The sequence below is a fragment of the Moschus berezovskii genome, chromosome 23 (genome assembly GCF_049115385.1).
Source record: "Moschus berezovskii isolate FMDL1 chromosome 23, NW_MosBer_1.0, whole genome shotgun sequence".
In the NCBI taxonomy this organism is placed as follows: Eukaryota; Metazoa; Chordata; class Mammalia; order Artiodactyla; family Moschidae; genus Moschus; species Moschus berezovskii.
The window spans coordinates 25,457,223-25,478,055 of record NC_142482.1 but is presented as its reverse complement, the minus strand read 5'-3'; the positions used below and the strand labels follow the sequence as shown (position 1 = coordinate 25,478,055).

The 20,833-nt window shown below is 42.3% G+C and overlaps 1 protein-coding gene and 1 long non-coding RNA gene across 3 annotated transcripts in view; one reads left to right on the top strand and one right to left on the bottom strand.

Annotated features, from left to right (window-relative positions):
* KIF6 (kinesin family member 6) overlaps positions 1-20,833 on the top strand; it is a 421,191-nt gene that overhangs the window by 173,003 nt on the left and 227,355 nt on the right. For both annotated transcript variants that reach the window (XM_088831062.1, XM_055406438.2), the window contains exon 10: positions 6,077-6,180. In XM_088831062.1, the coding sequence (XP_088687188.1) occupies positions 6,077-6,180 (104 nt within the window). The remainder of the gene's footprint in view (positions 1-6,076; positions 6,181-20,833) is intronic.
* On the bottom strand, positions 1,012-19,670 carry LOC148774109 (uncharacterized). The gene is made up of 4 exons (XR_016036008.1): positions 19,560-19,670; positions 17,368-17,420; positions 17,153-17,274; positions 1,012-1,078 (listed from the first exon to the last, which is right to left on the bottom strand). It is a non-coding gene; the product is annotated as an uncharacterized LOC148774109 (long non-coding RNA).

Below are 20,833 nucleotides of genomic sequence, written 5' to 3'. Positions count from 1 at the left end.
TAAGGAAAGATATTTGTAAGTTACCTGATTCAGCCACTCATTATAAATGCAGACATGTTTTCTTTCTTTTGTTAGTCTTCTTCTACAAATAAAATAAAACAAGGAGTTAATTTGTACCAACATAGAAAATGTTGAAATACAGTATCTCAATTTTGTAAAACTCCAAAATTAAGATTATATTACTTTTTAAATCACTCCCCTTTAAAAAAAAAATTTCTCTAGAAAATAAGCTAGGGTAAGCTTGGCTGTTGTTGTTTAGTTGTTCAGTCGTGTCCAACTCGTTGTGAACCCATGGACTACAGCATGCCAGGCTTCCCTGTCCTTCACCATCTTCTGGAGCTTGCTCAAACTCATGTCCATTGAGTCGGTGATGCCATCCAACCATCTTGTCCTCTGTCATCCCCTTCTCCTCCTGCCATCAATCTTTCCCAGCATCAGGGTCTTTTCTAATGAGTGGGCTCTTCACATCAGGTGGCCAAAGTATTGGAGTTTCAGTTTCAGCATCAGTCCTTCCAGTGAATATTCAGGACTGATTTCCTTTAGGATGGACTGGTTGGATCTCCTTGCAGTCCAAGGGACTCTCAAGGATCTTCTCCAACACTGCAGTTCAAAAGCCTAGATAAGCCTTGACAGTGTCTTAAAAAGCCGACAAAGGTCCATATTTTCAAAGCTATGGATTTTCCAGTAGTCATATATGGATGTGAGAGTTGGACCACCATAGAGAAGCCTGAGTGCAAAAGGTTTATTTAAAAAAAAAAAAATCTGAAATCTTTCCAATGGCGCTTAATTTACAAATTTCTCAAATTCCAAAAATTGAAAATCTCGAATTCACCCATTACCCATATTATTACTTCCTCTTGAGTGTTGGCCCTTCCTTCCCTGAAATCATTCCATCAAAGCGTAGAGGAAAAGGAGGAGAGAAGAAGAGTGGGACTGACCATTTTGTCCTTCTTGCCTCCGGGAGCCTGAACTCGCCTGATGGAATTCTCTTCTGGAGAAACCAATGAGTGAGGAACATCCCTTTTTCCAGGCCAGCCCCTTCTCACATACCAGCATCACAGGGCACTGCCCCAACCCCCTGAACAAAGGAGACACAATGCAAAGGCCTAAGACAAGTTGAACTGAATTCCTAGGATGACTCCCTCTGCTGTTCCTCCCCTGCCAGCCACCCTGTAACATTACTGTGCAGAATGAGAAAGACAGGAGTGGGCTTATTAGCCTGAAGACAAAAATTACTTCATAACTGAAGAAAAATAAACATATTAGACATTGGAGGTTTTTCCCTTCAAATTTGGCTGCAGAGACTTTTCTTTGAAGGAACTTGAGGAATTTGAAGAAAGATGAACATTATCATGCATTTGATGTAGGTCTGAGAGAGATTTAATGAAACGAGAAATCGGGAGTCAAAAGCTAATAGCTGATAATTGAACAAATGTTGAGGTCTTTGTGGTGCAGAATAATCTGGTAATTGACAAGTGTTGTTTTCTGATCTAGTTTATAATTGCTTCTAAAAACTGACACTACTGTTCATTATTTGATGAACAGAGCTTTTCTGAAACACAAGTGACAGTTGAAAAATTGTCCTCAAAACCAGCCAGAACACAACTGGATGGGAAAAATAAACACCAGATTCAGGGTAGTGGTCGTGGGAAATTCATTTAGGGAAAGCTCTACAGGGATAAGGGCTTCCCAACAGTCTGCAGTGTTTTATTTCTTAAGCTAAAGCTTCAGCAGTATGTGAACCATGAACTTCCAGATGTTCAAGCTGGTTTTAGAAAAGGCAGAGGAACCAGAGATAAAAATGCCAACATCCGCTGGATCATTGAAACAGCAAGAGAGTTCTAGAAAAACATCTATTTCTGCTTTATTGACTATGCCAAAGCCTTTGACTGTGTGGATCACAATAAACTGTGGAAAATTCTGGTCTGGGAATACCAGACCACCTGACCTGCCTCTTGAGAAACCTGTATGCAGGTCAGGAAGCAACAGTTAGAACTGGACATGGAACAACAGACTGGTTCCAAACAGGAAAAGGAGTACGTCAAGGTTGTATATTGTCACCCTGCTTATTTAACTTATATGCAGAGTACATCATGAGAAATGCTGGGCTGGAGGAAGCACAAGCTGGAATCAAGATTGCCAGGAGAAATATCAATAACCTCAGGTATGCAGATGACACCACCCTTATGGCAGAAAGTGAAGAAGAACTAAAGAACCTCTTGATGAAATTGAAAGAGGAGAGTGGAAAAGTTGGCTTAAAGCTCAACATTCAGAAGACTAAGCTCATGCCATCTGGTCCCATCACTTTATGGCAAATAGATGGGGAAACAGTGGAAACAATGGCTGACTTTATTTTTCTGGGCTCCAAAATCACTGCAGATGGTGATTGTAGCCATGAAATTAAAAGATGCTTACTCTTTGGAAGGAAAATTATGACCAACCTAGATAGCATATTAAAAAGCAGAGACATTACTTTGCCAACCAAGGTCTGTCTAGTCAAGGCTATGGTTTTTCCAGTGGTCATGTATGGATGTGAGAGTTGGACTATAAGAAAGCTGATCGCCGAAGAATTGATGCTTTTGAACTGTGGTGTTGGAGAAGACTCTTGAGAGTCACTTGGACTACAAGGAGATCCAACCAGTCCATCCTAAAGGAGATCAGTCCTGGGTGTTCATTGGTAGGACTGATGCTAAAGCTGAAACTCCAATACTTTGGCCACCTCATGCGACGAGTTGACTCACTGGAAAAGAGTCTGATGCTGGGAAGGATTGGGGGCGGGAGGAGACAGGGACGACAGAGGATGAGATGGCTGGACGGCATCACCAACTTGATGGACATGAGTTTGAATGAACTCCGGGAGTTGGTGATGGACAGGGAGGCCTGGCGTGCTGCGGTTCATGGGGTCGCAAAGAGTCAGATACGACTGAGTGACCGAACTGAACTGAAGTAGTCAGTACCTGAATGTTCACTTAAGCTTAGAAGTAGGGACAAGGTATTATTTATACCTCTTTGTTTATCTGAAGTAGTTCCTACTAAAATGTAAAATCACATGAATTAAGGAGACTCATCACTTCCACAGTTTAAAAGAAAAAAATTATATCATCACATCATTAGATACAGAAAAAAAAATTGATAACATTAAACATTCATCCATAGTTTGAAAAGGCTCATCAAACTATGAATATAAGTGAACATCTTAGAGTGATTAAGGGTATCAGTCGAAAACTACAGCAAATATTTTACAGGTGAAATGTTAGAAGGAATATGACAAGAATGTCTTAAGCACTGTACTTGGAGTTTCTAGCTAGGAGAGAGACAGTTTGTTTTTGTTTTTTTTTAATTTATGAGGGTTTGAAAAGAATATCGGTCATTATTTGTGGACTATTTGATTGCTCATCTAGAACATCCAGTAGTGGGACTTTCCTGGTGGTCCAGTGGTGAAGAATCTGCCTATCAATGAAGGAGACACAAGTTCAATCCCTGGTCTTGTGGAAGGAAGATTCCAGGTGTTGAGGGGCAGTTAAGCCTGTGTGCCACACCTACTCAGTCCATGTGCACTAGAGCCTATGCTCTGCAATGAGAAGCCACACGATGAAAAGGAGAGGAGGCTACTCTCTACTTGCACACCCCAAGAAGAGAGTGGCCACCACTTGCCAGAACTAGAAAAAAGCCCATATGCAGCAATAAAGACCCAGTGAAGCCACGAAGCAAAAAGTACATCCACGTGTTCAATAACAAAAAAATGATAACCAAAACAATGTTCAGAAAAGTATTTGTTATATAACCCATAAAAATGACTTACCTTCCTATACATCAAAAGACAATCATTAGAAAATGCAATTTTATAAAAATTTCATTTATAGTAGCAACAAAAACTTTAAAATTCTAGGGGCAAAATCTAATTAAAGATATATAAGGTATTTATAGAGAAAGCTATAAATCTGTATTGAAAGGAATCAGTGGAAAGCCATACCATGTTTGTGGATGTAATGATTCATTATGTTGTGTTGTTTAGTCACTAAGTTGTGTTCAACTCTTGCGACCCCACTGACTGTAGCCCACCAGGCTCCTCTGTCCATGGGATCTTCTGGGCAAAAATCCTGGAGTGGGTTGTCAATTCCTTCTCCAGGAGGTCTTCCCAATGAATCTCCTGCATTGACAGGCAGATTCTTTACCAGAGCCACCTGGGAAGCCCAGTGATTCATTAGTATTACTTTAATCTCTTATCAAATTAATCTTTTACTCAAATTCATTTACAGTTGAAATTTGAGGAAAGCCTTTGATAGAATTTTACAAGCCAAGTCTAAAATTTATATGAAAGAGCATCTGATCAAGAATAGCCACATCTGTTTTAGAAGAGAACAAGATGGAAAGGGTTTGTTCTATCTAGATGCCAAAATATCTTAAGATATAGTAATTTAAAACAGTGTGGTATTACCATGCATATGGTCAAATAGGCAAATGTCTTTAACCAATCAATAGCCCAGAAAAAGACACGTCTTATATGTAGAAATGTATAACAGAATTGTAATAGCAAATCTTGCATGGTTGGCCATAAAAAATTAAAATTAGATCCATATCTTATATTTCCTATGAAGTAAAATCAACCTAAATGTAAAAAGCAAAACTTTAATACTTTTGTAAGAACTTATAGAGAAATATGGGCTTCCCAGGTGGCACAGTGGTAAAGAATCCACCTGCAATGCAGGAGACACAAAAGACTCGGGTTTGATTCCTGGGTCAGGAAGATTCCCTGGAGGAGAAAATGGTAACCCCCTCCAGTATTACTGCCTGAAGAATTCCATGGACAGAGGAGCCTGGAGGGCTACAGTCCTCAGAGTTGCAAAGAGTCAGACGTGTACTGAGCATGCACACACACTATAGGAAAATATTGCTATGGCTTTAAGTAAAATAGATGTTCTCAGAGAAAACACAGAAATGCAACTCATAACAAAAGAAGTTGATAATGAAACTGCATTGAGATTTAAAACTTTTGTTTCACAGAAAGAACACCACAAAGTGGAAAACATGACATAGATTGGGAGGAAATACGGGCATTGCATAAAACTTACAAAGGGTTCACATCCTGAGTATGTAAAGAAGCCTGAAAATCCGTAAGGAAAAGAAAAACAATTCAACTGAAACGTGGGCGAGATGGTGAATAAGCAATTCACAGAAGAGAAACTCAAACAGAAAGAGAAAACTCAGAATGAACGTACACTTACAGAGATGACCATCAGCCTCACCAACCATGAAAACACAGATTAGAACCAGAAAAGAGACCATTGTACACCTACCAAAGTGGCCAAATTAGTGTCTGGCAATACTACATACATAGGCGCAGAAATGTGGGGAAGCGGGAACTTACATATATAGTTGATGAGAATATAAATTTATGCAATTTGAAGAGCAGTTTAGCAATATATAATAAAAGGAAGCTGCACTTACTCTGCAAGTATGCTACAGACAAACTTGGATGTGCCCAGTGTTCACCGCAATACCGTTCATAATAGCAGAGGTAAAATTCCAACGTCCATAATGTCCCGGAGACGTAAATACATCAATTGTGATGTAGTCCTTTATTGAAATACTATATATCTATGAAAATTCATGAACTAGAACCACACGAAACAATATAAATAATCTCAAAACGTAGTGTGAGGAAGAAAAACAAGTTGCAGTTACGTGCAGTGTAACAGCATTTACATTAAGTGTAAGGCATGCAAAATAATATGTATCATTTACAGTCACACCTATACCTATGGAGTAAATATTTAAAACATGCAGGGAAATGCGACCCACTAAATGCAGGATCGCAGTCACCCAAGGAAGGACAGAAGGAAACAGGAGTAAGGGCCTCCGGGTTCCATCAATAATGTTTTATTTGTTAAGAAAAATTCTCGAACTGTTTTGACCAAGTGATAAGATTTAGCAAAGCGAGGTGTGGTGAGTACAAGAGTGCCTTTGATATCCTTCTCTGTACATTTTTGTTCATGATTTTAGAAGCTGTGTGTTCTCTGTCACATAGTCCCCTCAGTGAGGAGCTGACATTTATGCCCCCGCCTTACCATTTCAGATGGTTATACGCCTACAAAAGGAGATCCAGGAACTGAAGAGTGAGCTGGCCATTGTCACTGGGGAGCAGAGGACAGAGGCGCTCACAGAAGCAGAGCTCCTTCAGTAAGCTGCAGACGCTTTCTTTAACAGTGCGAGTTTGTGATAACTTCTGTGTTGGCCCTGATGTTGTGAATTCACCTCAAAGCGCGAAGGTCTCCTGGGACAGTCTGAAATTGCATGTAGGCGCCAGTTAAGAGTGGCGGCTTTCCATGAAAAGCTGGATAAGGCTGGCAGTGTTTTTGCCGCCTCAGCTTTGAGGAAGAAAAGAACAGAGCGTGGCAAGGATGGGAGTACCCTTCTCATGCCAGCTGAAGAAGAAGGATCGTATAATAGTCACACAACTTTTAAACGTATCCACCACACACTCTGTAAGCTGTGGATCTCAGATCTGAAAGGAATACCAGAAACGTCCTTTGTATTAAACGGCATCTTGCTGCAAGCACCAATTTATCCCATGCCAAAGTAAGCTCTCTCCTTTAATAAATAGATGGCCCATATATTACAGTTCAAACACTCAAAATGGGAATGAAAGCAGGTATTCAGGACTTCATACAACTGCGGCATCTCTCAGAGCCTTTAGACTTGCAGCCATATGGCATGCCAAGGGCACAGCATGGCTCGAGTTCTTGCTCTGATCACGAGCCACCATGGCAGGATCTCTTGTTTCTGTGCTGTTTATTAAGCATTTGTGAAGTGATAACAATGGACTAGGCTTAGCAGGCAGTGGTACTATTTCAGAGTAACAAGCTACACAAGCTTTTTCTGAAGGTTAATTGTCATTTTGCATGACCCTTTCTCAACAGAGAAAATGGTAACTAACAGACAGTGGAAGTATTTTCTTTAAACAACTTCATGGCTGCCCCTGAATGCAGGTCTAAAGTTTGAGAAGCCTTAAGCAAGGTTTCTGTTTTACGCCAAGCCTTCCTCCTCTGGGATAGCATTTCCTCAGTTTAGAACGCTGTGTTTAATAATGTGATAGGCCCCTAAGGCTTTCCATACAAAACTGCTTCATGACATATATGAGAGTAAGGTGAAATATACTGCCAGAATTCACATTCTAAAGAATTTCATGTCACTCCTTGAAATAACCTGGGACAGCTTAGATACTGAGAAACCCAAGTTTCAAATTCCTTCACTATGGTGCTCCCAGTCCCGCAAAGAAAGGGCCTGTTGTTGTTGTTTAGTTGCTAAGTCATGTCCGACTCTTTGCGGCCCTGTGGACTGTAGCCCGCCAGGCTCCTCTGTCCATGGGATTCTCCAGGAAAGAACACTGGAGTAGGTTGCCATGCCATTCCTCCAGGGATCTTCCTGACCCAGGGACTGAACCTGCATCTCCTGCTTGGCAGGCGGATTCTTTACCTCTGAGCCACCTGGGAAGCCATAAAGAAAGGGCTTACCCAATATTACTTTTGAAGATGCCTATTCAGAGTTTTCGGAGAAGGCAATGGCAAGCCACTCCAGTACTCTTGCCTAGAAAATCCCATGGACGGAGGAGCCTGGTAGGCTGCAGTCCGTGGGGTCGCTAAGGGTCGGACACGACTGAGCGACTTCACTTTCACTTTTCACTTTCACACATTGGAGAAGGAAATGGCAACCCACTCCAGTGTTCTTGCCTGGAGAATCCCAGGGACGGGGGAGCCTGGTGGGCTTCCGTCTATGGGGTCACACAGAGTCGGACACGACTGAAGTGAGTTAGCAGCAGCAGCAGCAGCATTCAGAGTTTTGATCTTCAAATCAGGATCCAGTCAGGGAAACCAAAGCATTCTAGGCCTCTCAACAGCAGGAATTAAATATAGGAAATTTGTCATACAGGAGATGGTATTATGGGGTGCTACAGCAACCCAGAGATCAAAGCAGCAGGAGAAGGTCCTTCACCCTGGGACTGGAGGGACATCAGTAGAAGGTTGTGTTACCGAAGCCGGAGCCTGGTGCCGGCCAGCAGAAGCTGCACGAGCTGAGTGCTGCCTGTCAGGACGGAAGTTGGGGCCTCGGAAGAGCCCTGGGCGCTACGGAGGCATCATCCCACAGGGAGCCCTGGCTTCTCCCTCATCTCCCCTTCTGGCTTCCACCAGTGCCTCCCACTGGCTGAACTTACCCAGTTCAGTTCAGTTCAGTTCAGTTCAGTCGCTCAGTCGTGTCCGACTCTCTGCGACCCCATGAATCACAGCACGCCAGGCCTCCCTGTCCATCACCAACTCCCGGAGTACACTCAAACTCATATCCACAGAGTCGGTGATGCCATCCAGCCATCTCATTCTCCGTCGTCCCCTTCTCCTCCCGCCCCCAACCTTTCCCAGCATCAGAGTCTTTTCCAGTGAGTCAACTCGTCGCAGGAGGTGGCCAAAGTATTGCAGTTTCAGCTTTAGCATCAGTCCCTCCAATGAACATCCAGGATTGATCTTTATAATGGACTGGTTGGATCTCCTTGCAGTATAAGGGACTCTCAAGAGTCTTCTCCAACACCACAGTTCAAAAGCATCGATTCTTCGGCAATCAGCTTTCTTCACAGTCCAACTCTCACATCCATACATGACCACGGGAAAAACCATTGCCTTGACTAGACGGACCTTGGTTGGCAAAGTAATGTCTCTGCTTTTTAATATACTATCAAGGTTAGTCATAACTTTTCTTCCAAGGAGCAAGCGTCTTTTAATTTCCCAGAGCCAGTTGTTTAAAGAGCCAAGCAGTATAGTTTCCTGTGATGTAGTCAAACAAAGGAAAAGTGGAAACTGGATCTAAGAGCAAACAGGGAAATGACCCGCGTGTCAAATAAGCAGCAGTGTTTTCTCTGGTTCCTGTGTGCTCTGAGTTGCTCAGAAGGCTCAGTTTAAGGGTAAGATTCTGAATGTGGTGGTTCAAGATGTCAGAATGAGTAAGCATGTTCCACAGGTTCCCTCCACATTGGGTGGATGACAGACCTGGTAGAAGAAACATCTGAATCTCCAGCTATACCCATGAATAAGAAGTAGGTTTCACAGGGGTCTAGACAGGAGGAAGGGATCAACCAAATCATGGTGCAGCACCATCAAGGCCCCAGGTCTGTAAGTGGCGGCACGCTGGAGCAGGAGAGGGCTGGAAACAGCCCTAAGGGTTGGCAGAGCTCTTGGAGTGGGAGGACTTTGTTCCTGTAAATCCTCCTTATTCTCCTTCTTCCCTGGTATTTAGGTCAGTATTCCCAGGAAATAAGGAAGTGCCCCAGATAACTGATGATGCCCAGGATGAAGAGGGACTGTATAAGCTCTGGAGACAGCTACTATCTCCAACACTGCTCATTTCCTCACTGAAAGCAGCAAGGAGCACAGCTGCTTCAGTCCCTTACCCAAGTCCCGCTGCCCAAGCTGAGAGCTCGGAATCTAGGAAATGTGAGCTCACAGTTGGGAGTGACTAGAAATATGAGGACAGTCAGCATGGAGGAAGACAAGAACAAGCATTTACAGCGTGGAGGCCTTAAGAACTAAGCCAGAGGAGTGGTTGCTGTCTCTAGAGATATAAAACATGGCATTCTATCCATGAAACAACAGCAGGATCAAGAGATCTTGAAAATGAAAAAATGTATTTGTTGCCATTAAGAACTGGATGATGGCTGAATAGCAGAATGAAAACACAGAGGGGCAAATCAGTGAGCCAGGAAGGTGGGAGCTAAGGGATCATTCCAGAATATAAGTTAAAAGGTAAAGATTTAGAAAGTTTAAACAAAAGAATCATATAAAGAATAGCCCTCGATTTACCAGTATCCACAACAATGAGTTTCCAAAGAAGAAATAGAGAGAATGCAAGGGGGCCAACAGTTAAAGAAATAAAACCTATTTTTTTTTAACTAAAAAAGAAGGATGTAAGACTTCAGAACAAAAGAGTTATCATATGCTAAGTAGTGCAATAATACTGTAGAAAAATTTTAGAACTTCAACATATTGAAAATGATCCTAGAAGTTATTAGAGAAGGAAAGTATTAACAACCAAGAATCTGATTTAGTGAAGACTGCTCATCCACAGCTCTGGAAATAGGAACTTCTAGTACTGAAACACAAAACAAAAAAAAAAAAGGGCTGTGAACGGAGATTTCTGTATCTAGCCTACTATTCAAAGGTGAAGGTGGCCATTTTTCAGACAGGAAATTTCCCATGGTACATCCTCCTAAAGAGACCACCGCAGACTATACTTTCACAAGAAGAAAAAATTCTATAAAGCATAAGAAACAATAATAAGCAAAGTTTGTTACAGCTTCTCTGTGATATTTAATATCATATTATATTTACATTGCATCTTTCACTAACTTACCATTTATTACATAAACAGACGTTTCTGTTTAAAAGTTATTAACAGCAAGCAAATTCTCACGATTCTCCTCTCACAGGAGTTTGGGGGCAGAATCATGAGAAATAAAATGGTGACAACAGGTTTAAAATACTGACAAACTGATAGATCTTGGATTGGCTTTCTTTGATCCACGGATAACAAATACACAAATGTCAGCGGGAACCGTTTCTACATAGACCGTACGTAGGGTTGCCATTAGTTTTTCTGGGCAGTTGATTCACTCATTCAATCATTCAACATTTCTTATTCATCCAGTACTCACAAAAATCTACTGCACGCCCTGAAAGGAACACCAAGATGAACAAAACCTGGATCCTGCTCTCAACGGGTTCACAATTCAGTGGCGGCAACAGACACAAGCACAAGTAATTAGGGTGCAATGTATCAGTATTGTGTGGAGATGAATAAGTAAACCGTGAGACTGCAGAGGGAGTAATGATGAATTTTGAGCTCAGGCATAGTGTGTGCTCATTCGTGTTCGACTCTTTGTGACCCCATGGATTGTAGACCACCAGACTCCTCTGTCCACGGGATTCTCCAGGCAAGAAGACTGGAGCAGGTTGCCATTTCCTACTCGAGGGGATCTTCCCCACCTTGGGATCAAACCCGTGTCTCTTGCATCTCCTGCATTGGCAGGCGAATCTTTTACCACAGCGCCACCTGGGAATCATGTAAAATTAGTTCATGTGCAAGTAAGTAAACATCAGCAATTCGCAATGAAGTCGCTTCTCTGGTGTCAAGTGTACTGAATATAGCATTTCGTCTCATAAATGATTTCTGATAAGCAGTTGGGGAGAACACATGTTGCAGACTGAATCCACCCTGCCAAAACCAAAGCACAGTTTCAGAGCAGTCCCGTAGCTTTGGTGCTTGTTTGTGCTGACAGTGAGGATTATTCAGATTATGTGGCTTTGTGTTCCTGTTTTTGCTATACTGTTGTTGCAGTTACATTCTGGCCTGATCAGCTAGATCAGCATTGGTATAGCTTAAAATTCATCAGGTTTCAGAGCTCTTTATTATGTTAAAGTAAAAGAAGGAAATTAAAATTTGCCTGTAATGTGGCTTTGCTATTTAATATCATTGGTGCTTCTTTGTCTTCTGCCACCCTGGACACTTGCTCAGAAATGTGAATCAGCTTCAGCCCTCTCATCGCGCCCAGACCCCCTGGTGGTGACGGTAGGAGGGGGATGGCGGTGTGGGGGACAAGGAGGGGCCCACGGAGCAGCAGGGCAGAGTGGCAGGAATGTGCCAGCCTCATCTGCTTCCCTGTCCTGCTGATCCCTGGGCTTATGTTGACTGGCATGGCATGAGGACATTCCTAGCAGGGATTCTGTGAAGGACATCAGAAAGCAGATATGTATTGGATAATATATTCTGTGTAGCATGCATTGGACAGTTTGGAGATGTCTATTAATACCTAGCCCCACCAAATTTTTGAACTATTTCCCAGAATTTCAGTTCTCAATGTAAATATTTGTTGCATTGACTTGGATGCTCCAACTGAAGAGGATTTCAGATGTCAGCCTCCAGTTATTGGGATATTTTTAGTTTACATCTTTTTTTTTTTTTTGGCCTGTGTAAATTTGAAAAGAGACAGCTGGATGAAGGCTGTGTAGCCAAGTTAATGTTTATGCAAAACTTCTTGGGTGAAGATTTGATTCTGATTGATTTTCTAAACACATACCTCTTTCTTCCTTTGGGTTTTTTTCTAAAGCCTTTAGGCCTCTGGCTAGGATGGAAGCCTCATTTCCTGGCCCAAATCTAAATGAGTAGAATATTTTCTGCATAGCGACATTTTCTTTCTGAGATGCAACTGAATCGGATCTCTTGGGCTCAGGTTTGCTCAAAATAAATTTACGAACATCTTGATCCTTTGCTTTTCTTTTTTCTTCCTCCCCCCCCCCAACTGTATTGAGGTATAATTGACATATAACATTGTGTAAGTTAAAAGAGTACAGTGTGATGATTTAATATATTAATAGGTATATATATTGTGAAACGAAGACCATGATAAGATTAGTCAATACTCCCATCACCTCACATAGTTATCTTTCTGTTTCTGTACCTTTGACATCTACGCTGTAGGCAATTTGCAAGTGTATGGTGCAGTATTGTGGAGTATAGTTACCATGCTGTACCTCAGGTCCTCAGAATGTATTCATCTTATAACTGGAAGTTTGTACCCTTTGACTGATGTCTCCCTGCTTCCCCTGCCCTCCAGCCCCTGGCAACCACTGGTCTACTCTCTGAGTTCACCTTTTTTTATTTTGTACAAATAAGTGAGTTCTTACAGTATTTGCCTTTCTCTGACTTACTTCCTTTAGCTAGTTTTTGCAGATCAGTTAATCCTACGGCCTGAATGTAGTGAGTACCTACTAGATGCTAGTCATATTAATAGGTGTTTTGGGGGGTTCAGGAATATAGGATACGGAAAATAATTCCTAGGAGTTACAGTTTTATTGGGGAAGTAAGATATATGCACACATACACACGTTTATACATGTACATATGGGGCTTCCCCAATGGCTCAATGGTAAAGAATCTGCCTGCAAGGCAGGAGACACAGGAGCCACCAGTTCGATCCCTGGGTTGGAAAGATTCCCTGGAGGAGGGCATGGCAACCCACTCCGGTATTCTTGCCTGGAGAATCTCATGGATGGAGGAGCCTGTCGGGCTACATTCCATAGGGTCGCACAGAGTAGGACAGCACTGAAATGACTGAACACAGCATATGTAATATTTAAAACAGAGAATAAGAGGGTGTGTTAGTGGAAAGAACAAATGGACACTGAGAATTGTAAAGCCTTAATTAGAATTAGACTTTAATTCTACTCATATTAGTTTTTTAATGACTCCTTTATATGTAAATGCTGTCTTATGACTAAATACTATTTATGTACACTTTCAGCTCCATGTTTTTAAATCTAATATCAGTTTATTATACATGGTTTAATATATTATTTGCTCACAACCTATGATAATGAAAACCTAAATGTTACATGGAAATTAAAAAGTGGGAGTGCAGATATCACTCCCTGAGCAAGTTAAGTCTGAAAGGATGTCATGAGGAAGAAGGTGCCACCCTACGATGAAGGGGTCAGGATACACAAAGTTGCGTGGAAGGAGTGAGCACAGTGTGTGTGTGTGTGTGTGTGTGTGTGTTGGGGGTCAGGGTGGCAGGGGTTGCCAGGGTTGCCAGTAGGGGAGGAGCCTGTGAAAAGGAATAAGAGGAGGGTATTAAGGGTGATTGAAATACTCTGTATCATGATTGTCATGGTGGTTGTATAAGTATACACATTTGTCAAAAGTCACAGTAGTATATATCTAAAAAGGGTAAACTTGAAACTTTACTGGCTGTGAATTTAACCTCAACTAACCTGACTTTTAAAAAACTGGAGACATCTGTATGACAAAATATAAAATTAAAAGACCAGTCATTAAACAAACCAAAGCAAAATAAAACAAAACTATCCAGTGAGGGATTTTCTTTTCGGTAAAATTTTGCCATGGTTAAATAATAGCAACTTATCTTTGATGACAAGCCCCTCAAAGCACACAGAGATATATTTTTACAGTTAATTACTACATGTACAAGTTGAGGCATCTTCCTCCCTTGCCTGCTCTGCTCCAAACCTGCACAGCAGCCCACACCTTTCCCCACCTTTCTCTCCTTCCTGTTCAGTAGAGAAGGTGTCCCCTCCAGAGGCAACCTCACCAACCGTATTTGCAACCCCAGTCCCTTCTACCGTCTCAGGGACCTCAACTCTCCTTCTGTTTTTTCTTTATCTGCAACTTCTCTCTTTTTATTGGACTCTTGTTAGTATTCAATTACAATAGGCTCAAGTCTCCAATATTTGAAATGAAATGCTCCTCCTTGACCTTACCCCCAATCCCCCCTCTATCTACTGTTGCTTTCATCTCCTTTAAGCTAAACCACTCCAGGAAGTGGCCTTCACTGCCGTCTCCTTTCCCTTGCATCCCACTCACTCCTCTACACACTCCAGTATGGCCTCTGCCCCACTGCACTGGTTACTGATGGACCTCAGTGTAGGTCAATTTGATAGGCCTATGTAAGTCTCTATTTTCCCCGACCTCTCAGCGGTGTTCAACGTTATTTTTTTAAACAGTTCTATGTATTTATTTGGGTGTAGTGCAAGGCATGTGGTTCTCTGACCAGGGATCGAACTCACAGCCCCTGCCTTTGGACGGCAGAGTCTTAACCACTGGACCACCAGGGAGGTCCCTGCATTCAACATGATTGACCACTCTCTGGTTGAAGCTCTCTCTTCTCTTGTCTTCTCCTTATCTCCTGACTGCTCCTTGGCCTCTTGGGCCAGATTATCCTTCTTTCATGTGGACATTCCTCAAGCATTGTCCTAAGACCTCCTTTCTCTTTTTCTTTGTACTTTTTCCTAGATGATTTCTTCAACACCCACAACCTCAGTTGCCGTCTAGATGCAACTAGATGATTCAACCCTGATGACTCATGTTTATTTTACTCACTCATATTTATTCTTCTGTGAATGCCCTACTCATTGATCACATTGCCCTGCTGACAGCTGGTCCTGAACTCAACATGCACTAAACTGAATTCTCTTTTTAAAAAAAATTATTTCTTTGGCCCACTTTTTGATTGGGTCGTTTATTTGCGAAGAACTAAACACATATTGTTTCCACTGTTTCCCCATCTATTTCCCATGAAGTGATGGGACCAGATGCCATGATCTTAGTTTTCTGAATGTTAAGCTTCAAGCCAACTTTATTTGGGGGGCTCCAAAATCACTGCGGATGCGATTGCAGCCATGAAATTAAAAGACGCTTACTCCTTGGAAGGAAAGTTATGACCAACCTAGATAGCATATTAAAAAGCAGAGACATTACTTTGCCAACCAAGGTCTGTCTAGTCAAGGCTATGGTTTTTCTAGTGGTCATGTATGGATGTGAGAGTTGGACTATGAAGAAAGCTGATTGCTGAAGAGTTGATGCTTTTGAACTGTGGTGTTGGAGAAGACTCTTGAGAGTCCCTTGGACTGCAAGGAGATCCAGCCAGTCCATTCTAAAGGAGATCAATCCTGGGTGTTCATTGGAAGGACTGATGCTAAAGCTGAAGCTGCAATACTTTGGCCACCTCATGCGACGAGTTGACTCACTGGAAAAGACTCTGATGCTGGGAGGGATTGGGGGCAGGAGGAGAAGGGGACGACAGAGAATGAGATGGCTGGATGGCATCACTGACTCGATGGACATGAGTTTGAGTGAACTCCGGGAGTTGGTGATGGACAGGGAGGCCTGGCGTGCTGTGATTCATGGGGTCACAAAGAGTCGGACACGACTGAGCATCTGAACTGAACTGAACTGAACTGAAACAGACATTTCTCCAAAGAAGACATACAGAAGGCTAACAAACACATGAAAAGATGCTCAACATCACTCATTATCAGAGAAATGCAAATCAAAACCACACAGAGGTACCATTTCACGCCAGTCAGAATGGCTGCTATCCAAAAGTCTACAAGCAATAAATATTGGAGAGGGTGTGGAGAAAAGGGAACCCTCTTACATTGTTGGTGGGAATGCAAACTAGTATAGCCACTATGGAGAACAGTGTGTAGATTCCTTAAAAAACTGGAAATAGAACTGCCATACAACCTAGCAATTGTGCTTCTGGGCATACACACTGAGGAAACCAGAATTGAAAGAGTCACGTGTGCTCCAGTGTTCATCGCAGCACTGTTTATAATAGCCAGGACATGGAAGCAACCTAGATGTCCATCTGCAGACAAATGGATAAGAAAGCTGTGGTACATTTACACAATGGAATATTACTCAGCCTTAAAAAGAATACATTTGAATCAGTTCTAATGAGATGGATGAAACTGGAACCTACTATAGAGAGTGAAGTAAGTCAGAAAGGAAAACACCGATACAGTATACTAACGCATATATATGGAATTTAGAAAGATGGTAACAATAACCCTGTATATGAGACAGCAAAAGAGACACAGGTGTATAGAACAGTCTTTTGGACTCTGTGGGAGAGGACAAGGGCGGGATGATTTGGGAGAACGGCATTAAAATATGTGAATTATCACATGTGAAACATACTGCCAGTCCAGGTTCGATGCATGAGACAGGTTGCTCGGGGCTGGTGCACTGGGATGACCCAGAGGGATGGGATAGGGAGGGAGGTGGGAGAGGGTTCAGGATGGGGAATACATGTACACCCGGGGCAGATTCATGTCAGTGTATGGCAAAACCAATACAATATTGTAAAGTAAATAAATAAAACTGAAAAATTTTTATTTATTTACTTGTTTTGGGCCGTATTGGGTCTTCACTGCTGCTCACAGTTTTTCTCTAGTTGCAACAAGCAGAGACTACCCTCTAGTTGCAGTGCATGGACTTCTCATTGAGGAGGCTTCTCTTTTTGCCGAACGCAGGCTCTAGAGTGTGCAGGCATCAGGTGTGGCGCTACGTGGGTTTAGTTGCCCTGTGGCGTGTGGAATCTTCCTGGACCAGGGATCGATCCCACGTCCCCTGCATTGGCGGATTCTTAACTGCTGAACCACCAGGGAAGTGGCCTGAACTGGATTCTTCTTCATCTTTCTCCAGACCTGGTCTCTGGCCCTAGAGCCCCATCAGTCAATGTCTCTACAAGCCCTACAGTTGCCAAGGCCAGAAACTTAGAGGTTTCCTGTGATTCTATTCATTTTCTTACCTCCCAAATCCAATCAGTTTGGAACTCCTGTTGACTCTATCCTCAAAATACGTCTCGAATTGGACCACTTCACACCATCCCGACTGTTGCTGTCCTTGCAAACCACTGTCTTCTTTTTTCTCCTACGAAGATAGTGTAATAATAGGTTTTTTTGCTCCCCTCTAAATCTTGCTCTGTGAAGCCAGAATATTCTTATTTAAAAGGACAATTCATACCAGTTCACTCTTCTTCTTAAAACTCCTCAGTGACTTCTGACTTCCTGTTGTTCCTGGGAAAACACCAAAATCCTGCATGTGGCCTGCTAGAGTCTGCCTGGTCTGACCATTTTCTGTGTTTTCAACCACATTTCACATTCCTGTCCCCTTTGCTCCCTTTACTTTGACAACACTGACCTTTCCGTGTTTAATTCCATCCTGTCTTCCACCCTGGGGGCGTTGTACAGGCAATTGGTGCTGACTTCTGCCTGGGGTGACGTGTGCATGGGGGCACACGCACATACGCTTGCTTGCTCACAAACACACATGTATCTTGTTTAGTTTGCTCTGCTTGTCCTTCAAGTGTTGGTCGCTCAGTCATGTCCAATTCTTTGTGACCCCACAGACTATAGCCTACAAGGCTCCTCTGTCCATGAGATTCTCCAGGCAAGAATACTGGAGTGGATTGCCATTCTCCAGAGAATCCAGGTTTAATCCCTGGGTCTCTTGCATCGCAGGCAGATTCTTTACTGTATGAGCTACAGGGAAGTCCCAGGGCTAGGAAAGTCATGCCAAAGGCTTGTCACAGATTTCACCTAACAGATGTAGATGAATTCTTGCCCTCTCAAGGTCTCAAAAATTTCTTGAGATTTCTGTACCTGTTAGTGATGTAACCTTCTTAACTTATCTGATAAAGTTTCTGAAAACCTAAGCGTGTCCAGTCTCTGGAGGGGTCAAACTCTATCCTTCAAACCTCATTTAAAATGTTCTTCCTCAAGGGCATCTTCTCTGACCCGCTGCCCCAATTCAACATGACTGTTCTGCACCTTTTCATATTTGCAGTGCTTTTCCTTCGGAGTACTTATCTCTTTATCATCACGTACGTGTGGTATTGCTTGGGTGTTATCTGTGTCCCCTCCGTGTGGAAAGGCCTTTGAGGGCAGGAACAATGTCTAATTTAAATGAATGAATACATCAATGCTATGTGCCAGCCTGGATGGGAAGGGGGTTTAGGGGAGAATGGATTCAGGTATATGTATGGCTGAGTGCTTTCGCTGTTCACCTGCAACTATCACAGCATTCGTTGTTAATTGGCTATAACCCAATACAAAATAAAAAGTTAAAAGTTTGGAAAAAAAAAAAAAAGAATGTACACAGCACCTTTTTTTGTGTCACTTTGTGACCCACAATCAAAGAATATGCAGTGAATATTAATATAGCAAAGATTATGCATGACTACATTAAGTCCACGAGGGGAAAAACTTGAGAGGTCTTTGACTGGCTCATGGTCACACGATCACACAATTTAAGATATTGAGTAATGGAAATCCACTTGTGCAAGCAAGCGTTACCCGAAGGAAATGGTGCCCTAGTTTGATGTACATTTTACCAAACAGGAAATGACTGGGGGCCCTGGCCAGGGCAGCCTTCACGCCTGCTCTTTAGAAGTCCCCAGATTCCTCTTTGCTCTGTTCACTCTCCTGTTGGGGAATAATTCCATCCTTCCAGGCTGAAACACTCTGTAAAGCTGGGAGCTATGCTGGAATTGACCCTTGGGCCCTTAAACCATGTGCAACATGGAAGGAAGGACCTCACCTTTCCTCCTTGGGGTTTTGCTTGATATTTGGAAGTTTTTATCTGATAGTATTTTTAATACAATTAAATAAGACTAATACTTTTTTTTGGACGGAGAAGCCTAGTAGGCTGTAGTCCACGGGGTCGCAAAGAGTCGGACATGACTGAGCGATGGAACGGAACAGAACGGAATTGTTCTACAATGATGTGTTAGTTTCTGCTATACAGTGAAGTGAATCAGCTATATGTATGCATATATCCCCTCCTTCTTGGACCTCCCTCCCTCTCATCCCTCTCCTCTAGGTCATTACAGAGCATGGAACTGAGCTCTCTGTGCTATAAATATAGTTTAAAACCAAATACATTGTATCAACCCCACAAACAAAAATAAAATTGTTTCAAAAGGATATATCTGTACTAATAAAAGCTTCATTGATGTCTAAGCTTCTGTTTCAATGCAAATAAATACACCTAAAGGGAGAGTCTTGAAGTCCCATTCTTGCACCAAATAAATCTCACTTTGAAATAAGATTAATTTTTACCTGTATTCATTCTTTCTAGTGAATAAACACTGATTGAATATGGTTAATACCATGTCAGGCACTCAGACAAACCAAAGAATCCTGTGGGAGGCTGACCATTGGAGAGAGAGAGACAGGTGACCAGACGTATGTGCTTCGTGATGGTGCCAAACTGCTGTAATAAACATCCAGGTCCAGGATAGGGAGGGCGAGTGTTTTGGAAAGGGCAGAGGACCAGGGAGGAAAGGCTTGCAAGAGGAAGTGACTTACAGAAAACCCATCAGTGCTTTCATCCTTTTAAAGTAAGCATTTAAAGGTGACTTCAGGAGAAGTCATTTCCACCATGTTTAACTTACAGTTCAATTTTTTTATTAGACTAGTCTAATAAAAGTTTAATTGGGTTCCATTTCTCAATATGTTTGAGCTGGATTAGAACCATAAAACAGATTTCAACTACAGGTATAGTGGCTCTCTTGAACCTAAAAATTGATAACTTGTTCTCAAAGGCATGGGACAGAATAATTAAAATCAAGATTATCCCATATAATTTGAAATATGCCATCATCATCATAATAAATCTTGTCCTGTGACCCTCAGACTGTTTATGAAGTGAAAAGCAAGCAAGAAAAAAATAAATGATACCCTCCAACATTTGAGTTAATACAGTCCTAGGGAGAATTAGCGGAGAAGGCAATGGCAAGCCACTCCAGTACTATTGCCTAGAAAATCTCATGGATGGAGGAGCCTGGTAGGCTGCAGTCCGTGGGGTCGCTAAGGGTCGGACACGACTGAGCGACTTCACTTTCACTTTTCACTTTCCACTTTCACACATTGGAGAAGGAAATGGCAACCCACTCCAGTGTTCTTGCCTGGAGAATCCCAGGGACGGGGGAGCCTGGTGGGCTTCCGTCTATGGGGTCACACAGAGTCGGACACGACTGAAGTGACTTAACAGCAGCAGCAGCAGCAGGGAGAATTAGATACCAAACTAGACTTTTAGGGAGAATCTCTTGTCAGTACTTAACCCTGGATCAATAATACTTTATCCCTTTAATATTTGGCTTATTGTCACTGGCCTCTAAAGTGATTTTATTTGTCAAACCACTGTTAAGAATTTTTTTAATTAAAAAAAAATGAGTTTCAGGTGTCAAGCATTATAATTCAACATTTGTATGGACTATAAAGTATTCGCCACCACACGTCTAGTTGCCGTCCATCACTATACAGTTGATGCCCTTCACCCATTTCACCCCCTGCAACACCTTCCTCCTCTGGTAATCTCTGATCTGATCTCTGTATCAGGGAGGTTTTCTTTGTTTCATTCTGTATGTGTGTTGTTTTGTTTGTTTTTTAGATTCTGTGTGAGAGTGAAAGCGTATGGTAGTTGTCTT